Source organism: Hyla sarda, chromosome 4 (assembly GCF_029499605.1).
Source record: "Hyla sarda isolate aHylSar1 chromosome 4, aHylSar1.hap1, whole genome shotgun sequence".
Taxonomy (NCBI): Eukaryota; Metazoa; Chordata; class Amphibia; order Anura; family Hylidae; genus Hyla; species Hyla sarda.
In genome coordinates, this window is record NC_079192.1 from 227,332,518 (window position 1) to 227,345,721 (window position 13,204).

A 13,204-nucleotide genomic window follows, 5' to 3' on the forward strand; every position below is an offset into this window, starting at 1 on the left:
TGTAGCACAGTTGTCATGTTAATTTGTTTTCTTTTTGTTTGCTTTCTTTTCTCAGATAAAACAGGACTGATTGGTGCAGGTGCACCTAGACAATTTAATGATTTTTGTTTATTACAGGGATAAATGTGTTTGTTATTTAAAGTTTATGGAATGTATCAATTTGCACTAATTAAAAATCTCCTTGTTGTGGACCCCCTGCTTAGAAACACTGCAGTCAGAAGTCGGCAATGGAAAACAATATGAAATATTTTCTTCATCGTAATTCTAAATAATAGGCACATTATAACCTTAAATAGAAACTCATTTAATCTCACACAGTGTAGTCCCTTGAAGGTGCTTGACCTTCGTCTCATTTCTTGAAATTGAAGATTTAAACATTTACTACATTAGCATAACTAAAGAGCCATAGCTGTCAAACATACAAAAAAAAATCTCACTAATGCATAAGAACATTAATATTGTTAATGGAAAACAGAAATATTTTCTGCTCCCTCCTTTTTAATTCAATCAAATATAATAACTACTTTAAAGGGGTTATCCAGGAATAGAAAAACATTATATATATATATGTATATATATATATATATATATATATATATATATATATACACACATATATAGAGAGATAGATAGATAGATATAGATATATATATACACAGCAACAGGAGAATACAGCAGCACACTGCTAGCACAAAGATATAGAATTGATGAAACATGAGTATATAGATAAAACATGAGTATATTCATAGAACATGAAAAGCTATACAGCTGTAATGCAATAAATCAAGATATGAAACTATGAAAATATGAGGTACTTAGCTTGCAAATTTGGCGCAAAATAGCGTGGACCGTCCCACCATGGTAAGGTGACCTCATTCTGGGAAGGACCCTACACTGTGTATATGCCTCTGTGTGAACAGTACAACAGGCATTGCAAGGTCTGAAACATCCAAGGCACCTTATATACACCTAATAGAGGTGGGTGGGGTGCAGGAGCCAACATGGAGGTAGACACTCCCCCGTATGTGTAATACAACCAAAGGATAAATTGGCCAGCACTATTGATCCAAACTATTGTAAAAACTTGGCTTGCAGGTGCAAGCTGCTGGGCTAAATATACAGCAACAGGAGAATGCAGCAGCACACTGCTAGCACAAAGATATAGATGAAACATGAGTATATAGATATATATAGCTATACAGCTGTAATGCAATAAATGAAGATATGAAACTATGAAAATATGAGGTACTTAGCTTGCAAATTTGGCGCCAAATAGCGTGGACCGTCCCACCACGTTAAGGTGACCTCATTCTGGGACGGACCCTACACTGTGTGTATGTATGTGTGTGTGTATATATATATATATATATATATATATATATATATATATATTTATTTTTTTATTTTTTTAACCGTTCCAGGTTGGGTGTGGTTCTGCAGCTCAGTTCCATTGAAGTGAATGGAGTCAAGTTGTAATACCACACACAACCTGGGGACAGACATGGAGCTGTTTTTCAAAGAAATTAGCTCTGTTTTTTTTTTCTATTTCTGCATGACCCCTTTAACCCTTTTCCCTGTAATGTATTCTGGGCCTTAATGTCCAAGCAATTATTTTTCTTCTTTTTTTTCATTGTCACCTTCAAACAACTGTAACTTTTCAAAATCAACCTAGCCTTATAAGAGCTTGTTTTTGTTTTTGTTTTTTCATTTCATTTAAGTTGTATTTTTAATAGAATAATTTTGGGGTTCATATATCGAATTGGTTATTCTTATTACTTATTTTGCAAGGGCAGTATTATATTTTTGAAAGGTTCCAGTTCAAAGGGAATCTGTCTCCAGGTTTATATTGTCCTGTGTAAGGCAAAGACCATGATTGCAATGCTTAATTACTTAAAGCACTTTACATAAAATCAGGGATTTTTTTTCCACCGTCAACTTATCAAATTCAAACACCTTTGTGCTGCCTCTTCACATATATCCCATGCCATCAGTACCCTATATGCCCTACATATCGATTCCCTGCGCCCTTTACCATTCTGTTCCTCATGGGAAAAGGAAATAGGCTCTCCTCTTCCGGATGAGGATTGGGTAAGCGCTATTGCTCTTTGTCATAAAACCTCAGTGTCATGTAAGGCGCAGGAGACAAATTATAAAATTCTGACTAGGTGGTATAGGGTACATACTCTATTATGTTGTATATACCCTTCGGTCCAGGACGTGTGTTGACACCGTGGGACTCCGGGTAAAACCATGACTCACATCTGGCTGACCTGCCCCAAACGGGATCTATTCTGATCTCCTATCCTTGACGTTATTAACCGTCTAACCTCGCTTACTCACCCCGGGTCCCCGCCTTATTTTTTATTCTGCTTGGTCTACACCCTGCTCAGATTCCAAATTGGTTGGTTTCTTATTGATAGCTGCCAGATCTGTTATATCTCATAACTGGAAATCTGAGACCCCACCATTCTCATACTGGCTTCTCACATGTTTGTCGCATGGAGGAACTCATGGTAGACTCCAGATGCCAGCTTGATACATATCATGTGGTCCGGGCGCCCTAGCTGACTTTCATGTCTTCCCCAGAATTTGAGAGTGTGTACCTGGGGACTTAACTTCCACTTCTCCTAATCTACTGTCAGCTGCCTATTATTTTGTCATCATTTATCACCACTGTTTATGATTATTCGATGTGGCCAAAGGGTCCAGTAGAGCCTGACCAGTTGACACGGTACGTTTCCTACTTGCCTGTATCCCTCTCTTCGTTTTATTTTTTCCCACCCTCTATTTTTTCTTATCTTGTTTGTTTTATTTAATTTTTCTCTCTCCCTGTCCTCTCTCCCTTTCCCCCTCGTCGGTATTCTCTCTCCCATATTTGAGATGTCTGCCCATACACTTTTATATCTTAGACAAATATTATAATATGTGCTCCTTGTGTTGTCCGCACCTTAAGTTTACCTGTTCCTTCTTGTCGTGTAAGGAGACCTCATTATTACCATCCAGTAATGTTTTTTTTTTCTTCTTCTTTTTTTACTTCTTATTTTTGTTCCGTGTACTAGCTTATTGAGGGAACTTTCTCCTTATCGTCTTTATTTACATTATTGTTTGTATACCTTGTTTTAAAATTTGTCTATTTGAAAGAAAAAAAAAATCAGGGATTTATTATTAGTTCACATAACTGTACAGCATGTGGATTCCGACATTTTTAACCCGATAACGACCACGGACGAGTATAGACGTCCAGGTTGGCGGCCGTTCCCGCACCTGGACGTCTATACTCGTCCATTATTCTCGTGGGTGCTGCCCAGTGCACCCACGAGATCGCGGCAGGGACTCGGCTGTATCACACAGCCAGGACCCTGCTGCACTGCCAGGACCGAAGTAAACTTCGGTCCCGGCAGTTTTAACCCTTACAGCCGCGGTCGGAAGTGACCGCAGGCTGTAAGTGTTATGACAGAGGGAGGGAGCTCCCTCTGTCTCCTCGGCAGCACCCCGCATCGCGATCGCGGGGTGCTGTGTGTGGCCGCGGCTGGCCGGGACCTGCCGCACTGCCAGGAGTGAAGTTGACTTCACTCCCGGCAGTTTAACCCTTACAGCCGCGGTCAGAAGTGACCGCGCGCTGTAAGGAATTCTGACAGAGGGAGGGGGCTCCCTCTGTCTCTCCTGCAGCACCCAGGAGCATCGCGGGGTGCTGCTGCATACCTGGGCAGCCGGGGGTCCTACAAAGACCCCAAGGTCTGCCCTGGGTATTGCCTGAAAGGACGTGCCAGAGGCACGTCCTGATATGCTGCCTGCTAGTGAAAACTGGCAGGCAGCATATAACTGCAATGCTTTGGAATACTAAGTATTCCAAAGCATTAAAAAGTGTAAAAATAAATAAATAAATAAAATAAAAGTGTAAAAATAAATAAAAATGTAATAAAAGTGTAAATAAATAAATATATATATATATATATATATATATATATATATATATATAAAAAATACATTTATTAAATGAATCTAATAAAAAAAAAAATGCATAATGTGTAGGATCGCATTGGCGGACATCCGCAGCATGTAATATGTTGCGGATGTCCACCATGTGATCCTACACATTATGCAGCAGTCACGGTAATGAGCTCCCTGCTGCGGCTGGGTAGCTTTGTGTGTCCACTCATAGCGGCGGATTTCCCGCCAGCAGTCATGAGCGGACACACTGAGCTACCCAGCCGCAGCAGTGATGGATATATTCGCCATGAGCGGGTGCTTCTTCCCACAACATGGCGGATATATCCATCAGGAGCCTTAACTGTCACAGACAGACGCGTTATACTGCCAGCCGGCCAAGGACTAATCAGAGTGGTCCCTGGTGCAGCCAATAACTTGTAGGGGTGCGGTATATAAATGGGGTCACTTGTGGGGGTGGGGGGGTACTGTTCTGCCCTGAAAGCCAAATGGCGCTCCTCTCCTTCTGAGTCCTACCACGCGGCCAAGGAACCATATATGGCCAAAGCGGGGGTATTTCCGAACATGGGACAAGCAGCTAAATAAAATATAGGGTGCATTTCTTTCAATATCAGAAGTGATGTACCAAAAATATGCCCCCCAAATGATGCATTTGTGAAAAATAGCAAATTTCGAATTTTTAACACTGACTTTGTAATAATTCCTGCCAAAAAACTATGGTGTTAAAATACTCACTGTACCCCCTAGCGAATACCTTGAGGGGTCTAGTTTTTAAAATGAGGTCATTTGGGGGGGTGTTCCTATGTTCTACTACCTTTTAATTTCTGCAAACCTTGCATAGCACACAAAAAAAGATGTACTTTTCAAATTTTCAAAATTTCAAGTTAAATTGTTAGGTTTCTAACAAATTTAAAATGTTAATTAAAAACAAAAAAAATTACGTCAAAATAAAGTAGACATCTGAAAGTATAAGTTTCATAAACTATTTGGTCAGTATGTATAAATATATGCAACCTATTAGTGTTAAAATAGCAAAAAATCGTAATTTTTTGTAAAAATTTCATAATTTTTTGCATTGTAAAAAAAAACTTCAAATGATATCGGCTTACTTTTACTATGTACATGAAGGACGACTTGTGACAAAAAAACAATGTCAGAATTATCGTGATTGGCAAAACGTTACCAGAGTTATTCTCTAATAAAGACAGACATCCCCGATTTGAAAAAAACAGGCCTGGTCTTTCAGGGGCGTACAGGTTTATTTGTATTGGTCCTTAAGGGGTTAAATAAAAACATTTGTCACTGGGACTGTGTATAAATAGAATTAAGGGCTACACCCTGGTCCACATCAAGTACCGTTTGGATCCTTTCGGTCCCCTTATCGGTCTTCTTTCTGCTTCCAAGACGAGCCTGGTGCAGGACCTGCCTGCTCAGCCAATCATTTGCCACAGAGGTTTCCTGTCTTGGCTAGTGAATGGATGAGCGGGAAAGTCCTGCTCTGAGCTCTTGTCCTACTCTGAGCTCTTGTCCTGGAAATAGGAAGAAAACAGGAGACTGGGGGTCCAGAAGAAGCTGAATGGGAGCTTTTTTTCTATCTATATTTGTACTGCCTGAGCAACATAAAAATGTATGCAAACTTCCGAAATACCCCTGGTATATAAAAGAATGTCTGGAAAATAGTGCTTAATGCATATGGTATACTTATTTTTTTCCAGAAATGCATATGGCCCTTCTGTGATTTTCTTTTTGTTTAATAATTTATAGCAAAGTGAATTTCTTACTGTGCTTTTAAGTTCAGTAACCTTTATCTACATCTACTATTTGAATAAAGATCAAACCCACTTGTTACAAAGTAGAAAGTATTGTACATGTGCTGTTCATTTTTAAATGACTGAAATAATTAATTCTAACTAAGTTATGTCTTGATCTTGCTATACACAATTGAGGGAAAGGATTTAGACTTTGTTTACATCCATACACCATTTTTGATGTTTATACTCATTGTGAGCTGTATTCATTCTGCCCAATTTATCAGTAGAGTGAACCAACTTGCTGTTGTGATGTTCTTGGTTTTGAAGCAGGTAATCTTTTAATCCTTCTAGGTATTATTGAGTGCCCAATGGTATAAAATTATTTTAAAGATAACAAATATGACTTCGTATAGATGGGAGCGTGCAGTCTCAATATTGTTTAATGTTGGGCCCTTGATACCTTCTTATGCCATGGAAAAAGAAGACATGATCTTGCATGTTCTCCTATACAATTTTTTTTTTCTTTTTAACTTTGAGCTAGTGTAATTGAACTGCCCTACCACATATAAAAGAACATTTTATATAACAGTATCTACCTTGCAAAATTTTGAAACCCTTTTTTCATAGCTTAAATTATAGTTTGATATTCAAACTTAACATTTTTTTTATATCAACTCCAGAAAAATAAACAGATTTGTAAATGACTTCAATTAAAAAATCTTAATCTGTCCAATAATTATCAGCTGCTGAAGTTGAGTTGTTCTTTTCTGTCTGGAAACAGTGCTCTCTGCTTGTCTTGGGAACTGCACATAGTAGAAGAGGTTTGCTATGGGGATTTTGCTTCTACTCTGGACAGTTCTCGAGACAGGTGTCATCAGAGAGCACTTAGACAGGAAAGAACAACTTAACTTCAGCGGCTCATAAGTACTGAAATGATTAAGATTTTTTAATAGAAGTAATTTACAAATCTGTTTAAAGGGTAGCTCCCACCATCCTATATATTTTTTTCTGTCCCTGCCTATTGCACATCTATCCGTAACCCCCTCCCTGATTTTAATTTTTTCTTTTTACTGTATTAAAAATAACTTTTTGTCTGCCTGGTAGTGTGCTCGCTACCAGGCAGATTCCCCAGCAGGCACCATGTCACTGATGCCTGCTGGGGGGACTTCCGCCCTTAGTTCATCTACACAGGGTGCCTCCAGCTGTTTCACCACTACAGCTCCCAGCTTGCCCTTACATCTATTGGCTGTCAGGGCATGCTGGGAGTTGTTGTAGTGAAACAGCTGGAGGCACCCTGTGTAGATAAACTATAAGTTAGTGCCATGCGGCGCTACCCCTTTCCCTCATTTACCCCCCCCCCATACCCCGTTCCCTCCGTCACAACCCCCCCACCCAGCATACCCAGTTCCCTCCGTTCTGATACTTACTGATACTGCAGAGTCCGGCTGCGGGCATGCACGGGCAGCGGCGGCGACGACATGTGCGGGAGGAATGGCTTCCCAGCCAGTGGCCGGGGAGCCAATGCGCTCGCTCCCGCCTGTCTGATTGACAGGTAGGGAGCGAGCGCAGTGTAAATGAATTAGGACCGATTGCCTGGACGCAATCAGTCCGAATTCAGGCATGACGTCACGCCGTGCTGATGCCGGCCACTAGGAGGGAGACCCCTAGTGGCCGATTTTCAAACATAAAATTCACCCATAAAATGAAAAAAATAAATAATGAAAATATATTACAGATATGTTGTAGTACATAAGTACTATAACATATCAAAAAATATTGTTGGTGACAGTGCCCATTTAACTTTCTGGAGCCAGTTGATATATAAAATGTTTTTTTTTCCTGAATAACCCCTTTAAGGATAACTGTTTGGCTTCCCAATGCACATTCTCCCATGATTTTGAAATTAGACTAACTGGTCTTCTTTCATTGGCAAAACAGTTTGGCAAGAAAGCAAGTCACTCTGAAACAGATGTCTTTCAGGGACGTGATGTATTTGTAAACAGATTTAATCATAGGTTTGAGATATTCAACTTTGTGAGTGAAGTTTGTGTTTTATATCTAATTTGGATTTTGTCCCAGTATTAAAGGGGTATCCTGGTGGGGAAAAAAAAAATTCAAATCCACTAGTGTCAGAAAATTAAACAGATTACTAAATTACAGATTACTAAAGTTGTGTAGTTCTTTCCAGTCTGACCACAGTGCTCTTTGCTGATATCTCTGTCTGTGTCAGGAACTATCCAGAGCAGGAGAGTTTTGCTATGGGGATTTGCTCCTCCTCTGGACAGTTTCTGACAAAGACAGAGGTGTCAACAGAGAGTACTGTGGTCAGACTGGAAAGAACTACACAACTTCCTCTGGAGCATACAGCAGATGATATGTACAGGAAGACTTAAGATTTTTAATAGAAGTAATTTACAAATCTGCTTAACTTTCTGGCACCAAATTATTTAAAAACATTTGTTTTCTCCCAGAGTACCCCTTTAAAGGGTTGTCCAGGCTTTGAAAAAAAAAATGATGGTCCATCCCTTAGAGAAACAACAACACTATCTTACGTAGCCACTGCATAATTTCTTCTGTTCAATTTTTTTAAATTCAGTTGCGGATGAGATCTGTTTACTGACAAAGTATAGGTTGTTTGTATTATTTTTTTTATGTCTATTGAAATTCAAAAAAGTAGACTATTGTAGTCGACCTCTTTATGAAAGTCCCCTACAATAGTATAGGCCTATTGATGCACATTTCCTTATAGTTTTAAATGATCACTATAATTTTATTTTCTTCAACATTTCAGTTTAGCATTATTGACAGACCTGTCAGTATGTTATTTGCAATACTCCAAAAAATAAGGGAAATGCTAAGATAACACATCCTAGATCTGAATGAATGAACTAATTGCATGAAATAATTTAGTATTTACATAGTTGAATGTGCTGACAACAAAATAACACAAAAATTATCAATGGAAATCAAATTTATCAGCCAATGGAGGTCTGGATATGGAGTCACACTCAAATTCAAAGTTGAAAACCACACTACAGGCTGATCCAATTTTGATGTGATGTCTTTAAAGCAAGTCAAAATGAGGCTCAGTAGTGTGTGTGGCCTCCAGGTGCCTGTATGACCTCCCTACAATGCCTGTGCATGCTCCTGATGAGGTGGCGGATGGTCTCCTGAGGGATGTCCTCCCAGACCTGGACTAAAGCATCCGCCAACTCCTGGACATTCTGTGGTGCAACTTGGCGTTGGTGGATGGAGTGAGACATGATGTCCCAGATGTGCTCTATCAGATTCAGGTCTGGGGAATGGGCGGGCCAGTTCATAGCATCAATGCCTTGTAGTGCTGGGTGGTATACCGGTTCATACCGAATACCAACATTTTTGTGCTGCACGATATGAATTTTTCCCATACCGCAATACCGGTTGGGCCCCTCCCCCTCAGGAATAAATTAATTATCAACCCAGCGCTACGCTGTCCCCACATCGGGGAACTAATCATATGTGACCCGCGAGCGCTGTTCTGCCCCCCCCCCCCAACCCATTAACTTATTAGCCCAGCACTGCGCTGTCCCCATTGGGGTACTAATCACGTCACCCGAAAATGCTACCCTACTGGTCCTCCTGTTTGAAACGGTACGCTGGCGCTGACACTCTATACTGTACTCTGTATCCCTATGCCCGGGCTGCAAAAGATAAACAAAATAAACTTTAACGCACCTTACTATGCTGGCCTCACGCTCTTCCTTGGGACGTGAACGTCGGAGAGCCGTCAGCCTATCACCGGCCTCAGCGATGTTCTGCCTCGGCCGGTGATAGGTTGAGCCCACTGTCACAGTGTGATTTCACAGAAGTATGATTGACTTGGATTTACATTGTGTTGTGTAAGTGTTTCCTTTAATTTTTTTGAGCAGTGTATCAATCAATATTTTTCTTACAAAACAGTAAAATTACCTTACTCTCCCCAGTTTCCAGCAACTATTACATATGTAAACAAAATGGCTGTTGACTGTTATGTTAAATATACACACCGCTCTCCTCTCGGTATTCAGATTTTTTTTTTCAATTCCTCTACTGTTTGCAGATCCCCATCCAAATGACCATCTGCTTATACAGAGCAATATATTTTTGGAAGTAAGGGCAACCTTGAATGGGGCACCTTCTATCAGCAAACCTGTGCAGTGTAATCCTGCCCCTCCCCGCTACGCAGAAGATAGAATTTTGAATGACAGAGATAGCACTAAAACGGGCTGAAAAAGGGGAAAAATTGGGATGCAGGTAGAAAATGCTGTCATGACTTATTGCAACAGCATTGCGGTGCAAATAGGGATATTTTTTAAATGAGTAAAGTAGTCTTTTTATTAGAAAAATCTATGTAAAACTATTGTTATGTTGACTGCTTTAATCAATTTACATTTTTTATACACTTATTTTGCTTTTAATAGCAATTTGTTAATCTGTTATTAATATTAACAAAACAAAAAAAAGCCTTTTCCACTACCGGTAACCAACATTTTTTGTGGAGCTTTCAGGCACAGGGGCCCCTTTATCAGGCAAGTCAGTATGTGGATTTTTTTGTCAGATGAATGGTCCTCTGTGTTATAAAGGCAAGTAAGTATATATTTTTTCCAGTTAGCCAATTAATGGATCACTCCTATGTACTTGTATCCTTCTTTATGCAAGACTATTTAATGTCACATAGTGTATAATGTATTAGACATTTTCTCATTACCCTATCTATTGCCATTACTAATTTAGAGTTTCATAGATTTCATTTGACTCCACAAATATTGTCACCTCTATAGTACAGTACAGTATTATTTTGTTTCATTTTAATTTAAAAAGAAAATGTAAATTTGAAAGGAGCCTTTTATATTTCTACCCCAGAGTATAAATTATGAACAGAACTTTCACGATAAAAGCAATAGAACACTCTGCTGTTCATCTTTTTTTTTTTTTTACTCTTCTTTGATCAAGTGGCCTCGATTCATCAAACTGTGTGAGAGAAACATTTGAGTAATTTTCCCACAGCAACCAATCACAGCTCAGCTAACCAGCTCTGGTAAAGTGACAGCTGAACTGTGATTGGTTGTTGTGGCAAAATCACTCCACTTTTTCTCTCACACAGTTTGATAAATCTGGGCCAGTAGATGTGTCAACCAATAAGTGCAAAATGGAGACTGGGAAACCTTCAGCAAGAATAACAGATTAGCTGAATGTTTTTTTACATTGCAGAAGAAGCTTGTTATATGTATATTTTATAGATGATAAAGCTTGTGCTGTATGTGTTTACATATACTAGTATATAACTATTTCCTTTTAGTGTAAATATATACGGTATATTCATATACACTAATAGAGTAAAATGCAATAAGCTGTTTCAAACATGAAAAAACAGTCCTTATAAGAATGTGTCCAATTGTGAGCTTGTAGAATTTAATAAATCATACTCACAGTTTACCTGTTTTCTACTATTTGCCTTTCCTGTATGCCTTAAAAAGTCTGTTACTTCAGCGTTGGCTGTTCTCATTATAAGGATCTGCAATTTAGAAAGTAGATACGGATGCACATCATAAAATGTTGCAGTAATACCTTTTTTTTTTTTGGACTAACAGAATTTTGGAGAGACAAGCTTTCGGGATTCCTCCCTTTATCAAGTCCAAAGCAAATCTAAGATCACAAGCAGAAGACACAGGTTACATCTCACAAATATGCAGGGGTTAAGACAATAGATGTGGAGAATTCACACTGAGATGGGCCATAAATTGTCCTGTAATGGGAACATACCGTATATACTCGAGTATAGGCCGAGTTTTTCAGCACGATTTTTCGTGCTGAAAACACCCCCCTCGGCTTATACTCGAGTGAACTCCCCCACCCGCAGTGGTCTTCAACCTGCGGACCTCCAGAGGTTTCAAAACTACAACTCCCAGCAAGCCCGGGCAGCCATCGGCTGTCCGGGCTTGCTGGGAGTTGTAGTTTTGAAACCTCCGGAGGGCCGCAGGTTGAAGACCACTGCGGCCTTCAACATCATCCAGCCCCCTCTCACCCCCTTTAGTTCTGAGTACTCACCTCCGCTCGGCGCTGGTCCGGTCCTGCAGGATTGTCCGGTGAGGAGGTGGTCCGGTGGGATAGTGTTCCGGGCTGCTATCTTCACCGGGGAGGCCTCTTCTAAGCGCTTCGGGCCCGGCCTCAGAATAGTCACGTTGCCGTGACAACGACGCAGAGGTGCGTTCATTGCCAACGTAATTCTGCGTCATTGTCAAGGCAACGCCTCTATTCCGGGCCGGAAGCGCGGAGAAGAGGCGCCCCCGGTGAAGATAGCAGCCCGGACCACCTCCTCACCGGACCACCTCCTCACCGGACAGCCCTGCAGGACCGGACCAGCGCCGAGCGGAGGTGAGTACTCAGAACTAAAGGGGGTGAGAGGGGGCTGGATGATGTTGAAGGCCGCAGTGGTCTTCAACCTGCGGACCTCCGGAGGTTTCAAAACTACAACTCCCAGCAAGCCCGGACAGCCGATGGCTGACCGGGATTGCTGGGAGTTGTAGTTTTGAAACCTCTGGAGGTCCGCAGGTTGAAGACCACTGAGGGCGAATGATGAGAAGAGGATGATGAAGGGGGGGTGTGGGGATGATGAAGGGGGGTGGGGATGATGAAGGGGGGGTGTGGGATGATAAGGGGATGATGAAGGGGGGATGTGTGGGATGATGACAAGGGGATGATGAAGGGGGGATGTGTGGGATGATAAGGGGATGATGAAGGGGGGATGTGCGGGATGATAAGGGGATGATGAAGGGGGGATGTGTGGGATGATGACAAGGGGATGATGAAGGGGGATGTGTGGGATGATAAGGGGATGATGAAGGGGGGATGTGTGGGATGATAAGAGGATGATGAAGGGGGGATGTGTGGGATGATGACAAGGGGATGATGATGAGGATGTTAATGACGGGTCTGGATGATGACAGGGGGGGATGAGGTATTTCCCACCCTAGGCTTATACTCGAGTCAATAACTTTTCCTGGGATTTTGGGTTGAAATTAGGGGTCTTGGCTTATACTCGGGTCGGCTTATACTCGAGTATATACGGTAGACTAAATAGATAAGGATGAGAAAAAGGGGGAGGGAGGGGGGAGCAGGGGAGAGACTGGTAATTAAGCAGGACAAAGTGAGATGCAGAAGGGAATCCAGTACAGGTTATAAGACATTTTGATAATGAGATAACAAGCTCAAATCCACATTGAGTCCCATGTTTTTCGAGTCAAAAAACAATATCATTTTGGTTTCAAATGTCTTTCTCTCATGTGTGTTTTTGAAGTTCCCTCTCAGTATCTTGATTGTAAGGTCATGTATGAAGTGGCCTGATTCGGCTACTCAAATTTACGAAAGTAGATACGTAAAGAACTGATGACTGATTTTTTTGTTAGATAAGTATATACCAAAGACCTTTTAGTAAATAAAAAAGTATATGTATGCCAAAGTTATGGATTCTTACTGTTGCAAGGCCA

The 13,204-nt window shown here is 40.8% G+C and overlaps 1 protein-coding gene across 4 annotated transcripts in view; it reads left to right on the forward strand.

Annotated features, from left to right (window-relative positions):
• Positions 1–13,204, forward strand: part of TBC1D22A (TBC1 domain family member 22A) — a 576,359-nt gene that overhangs the window by 292,445 nt on the left and 270,710 nt on the right. The window contains exon 11 of one of the 4 annotated variants that reach the window (XM_056573703.1): positions 11,309–11,404. The exons of the other annotated variants lie outside the window; for them this stretch is intronic. Within the exon in view, the coding sequence (XP_056429678.1) occupies positions 11,309–11,367 (59 nt within the window). The 3' untranslated portion in view covers positions 11,368–11,404. Of the gene's footprint in view, positions 1–11,308; positions 11,405–13,204 lie in introns of those variants that run through there. 4 annotated transcript variants of the gene reach the window in all.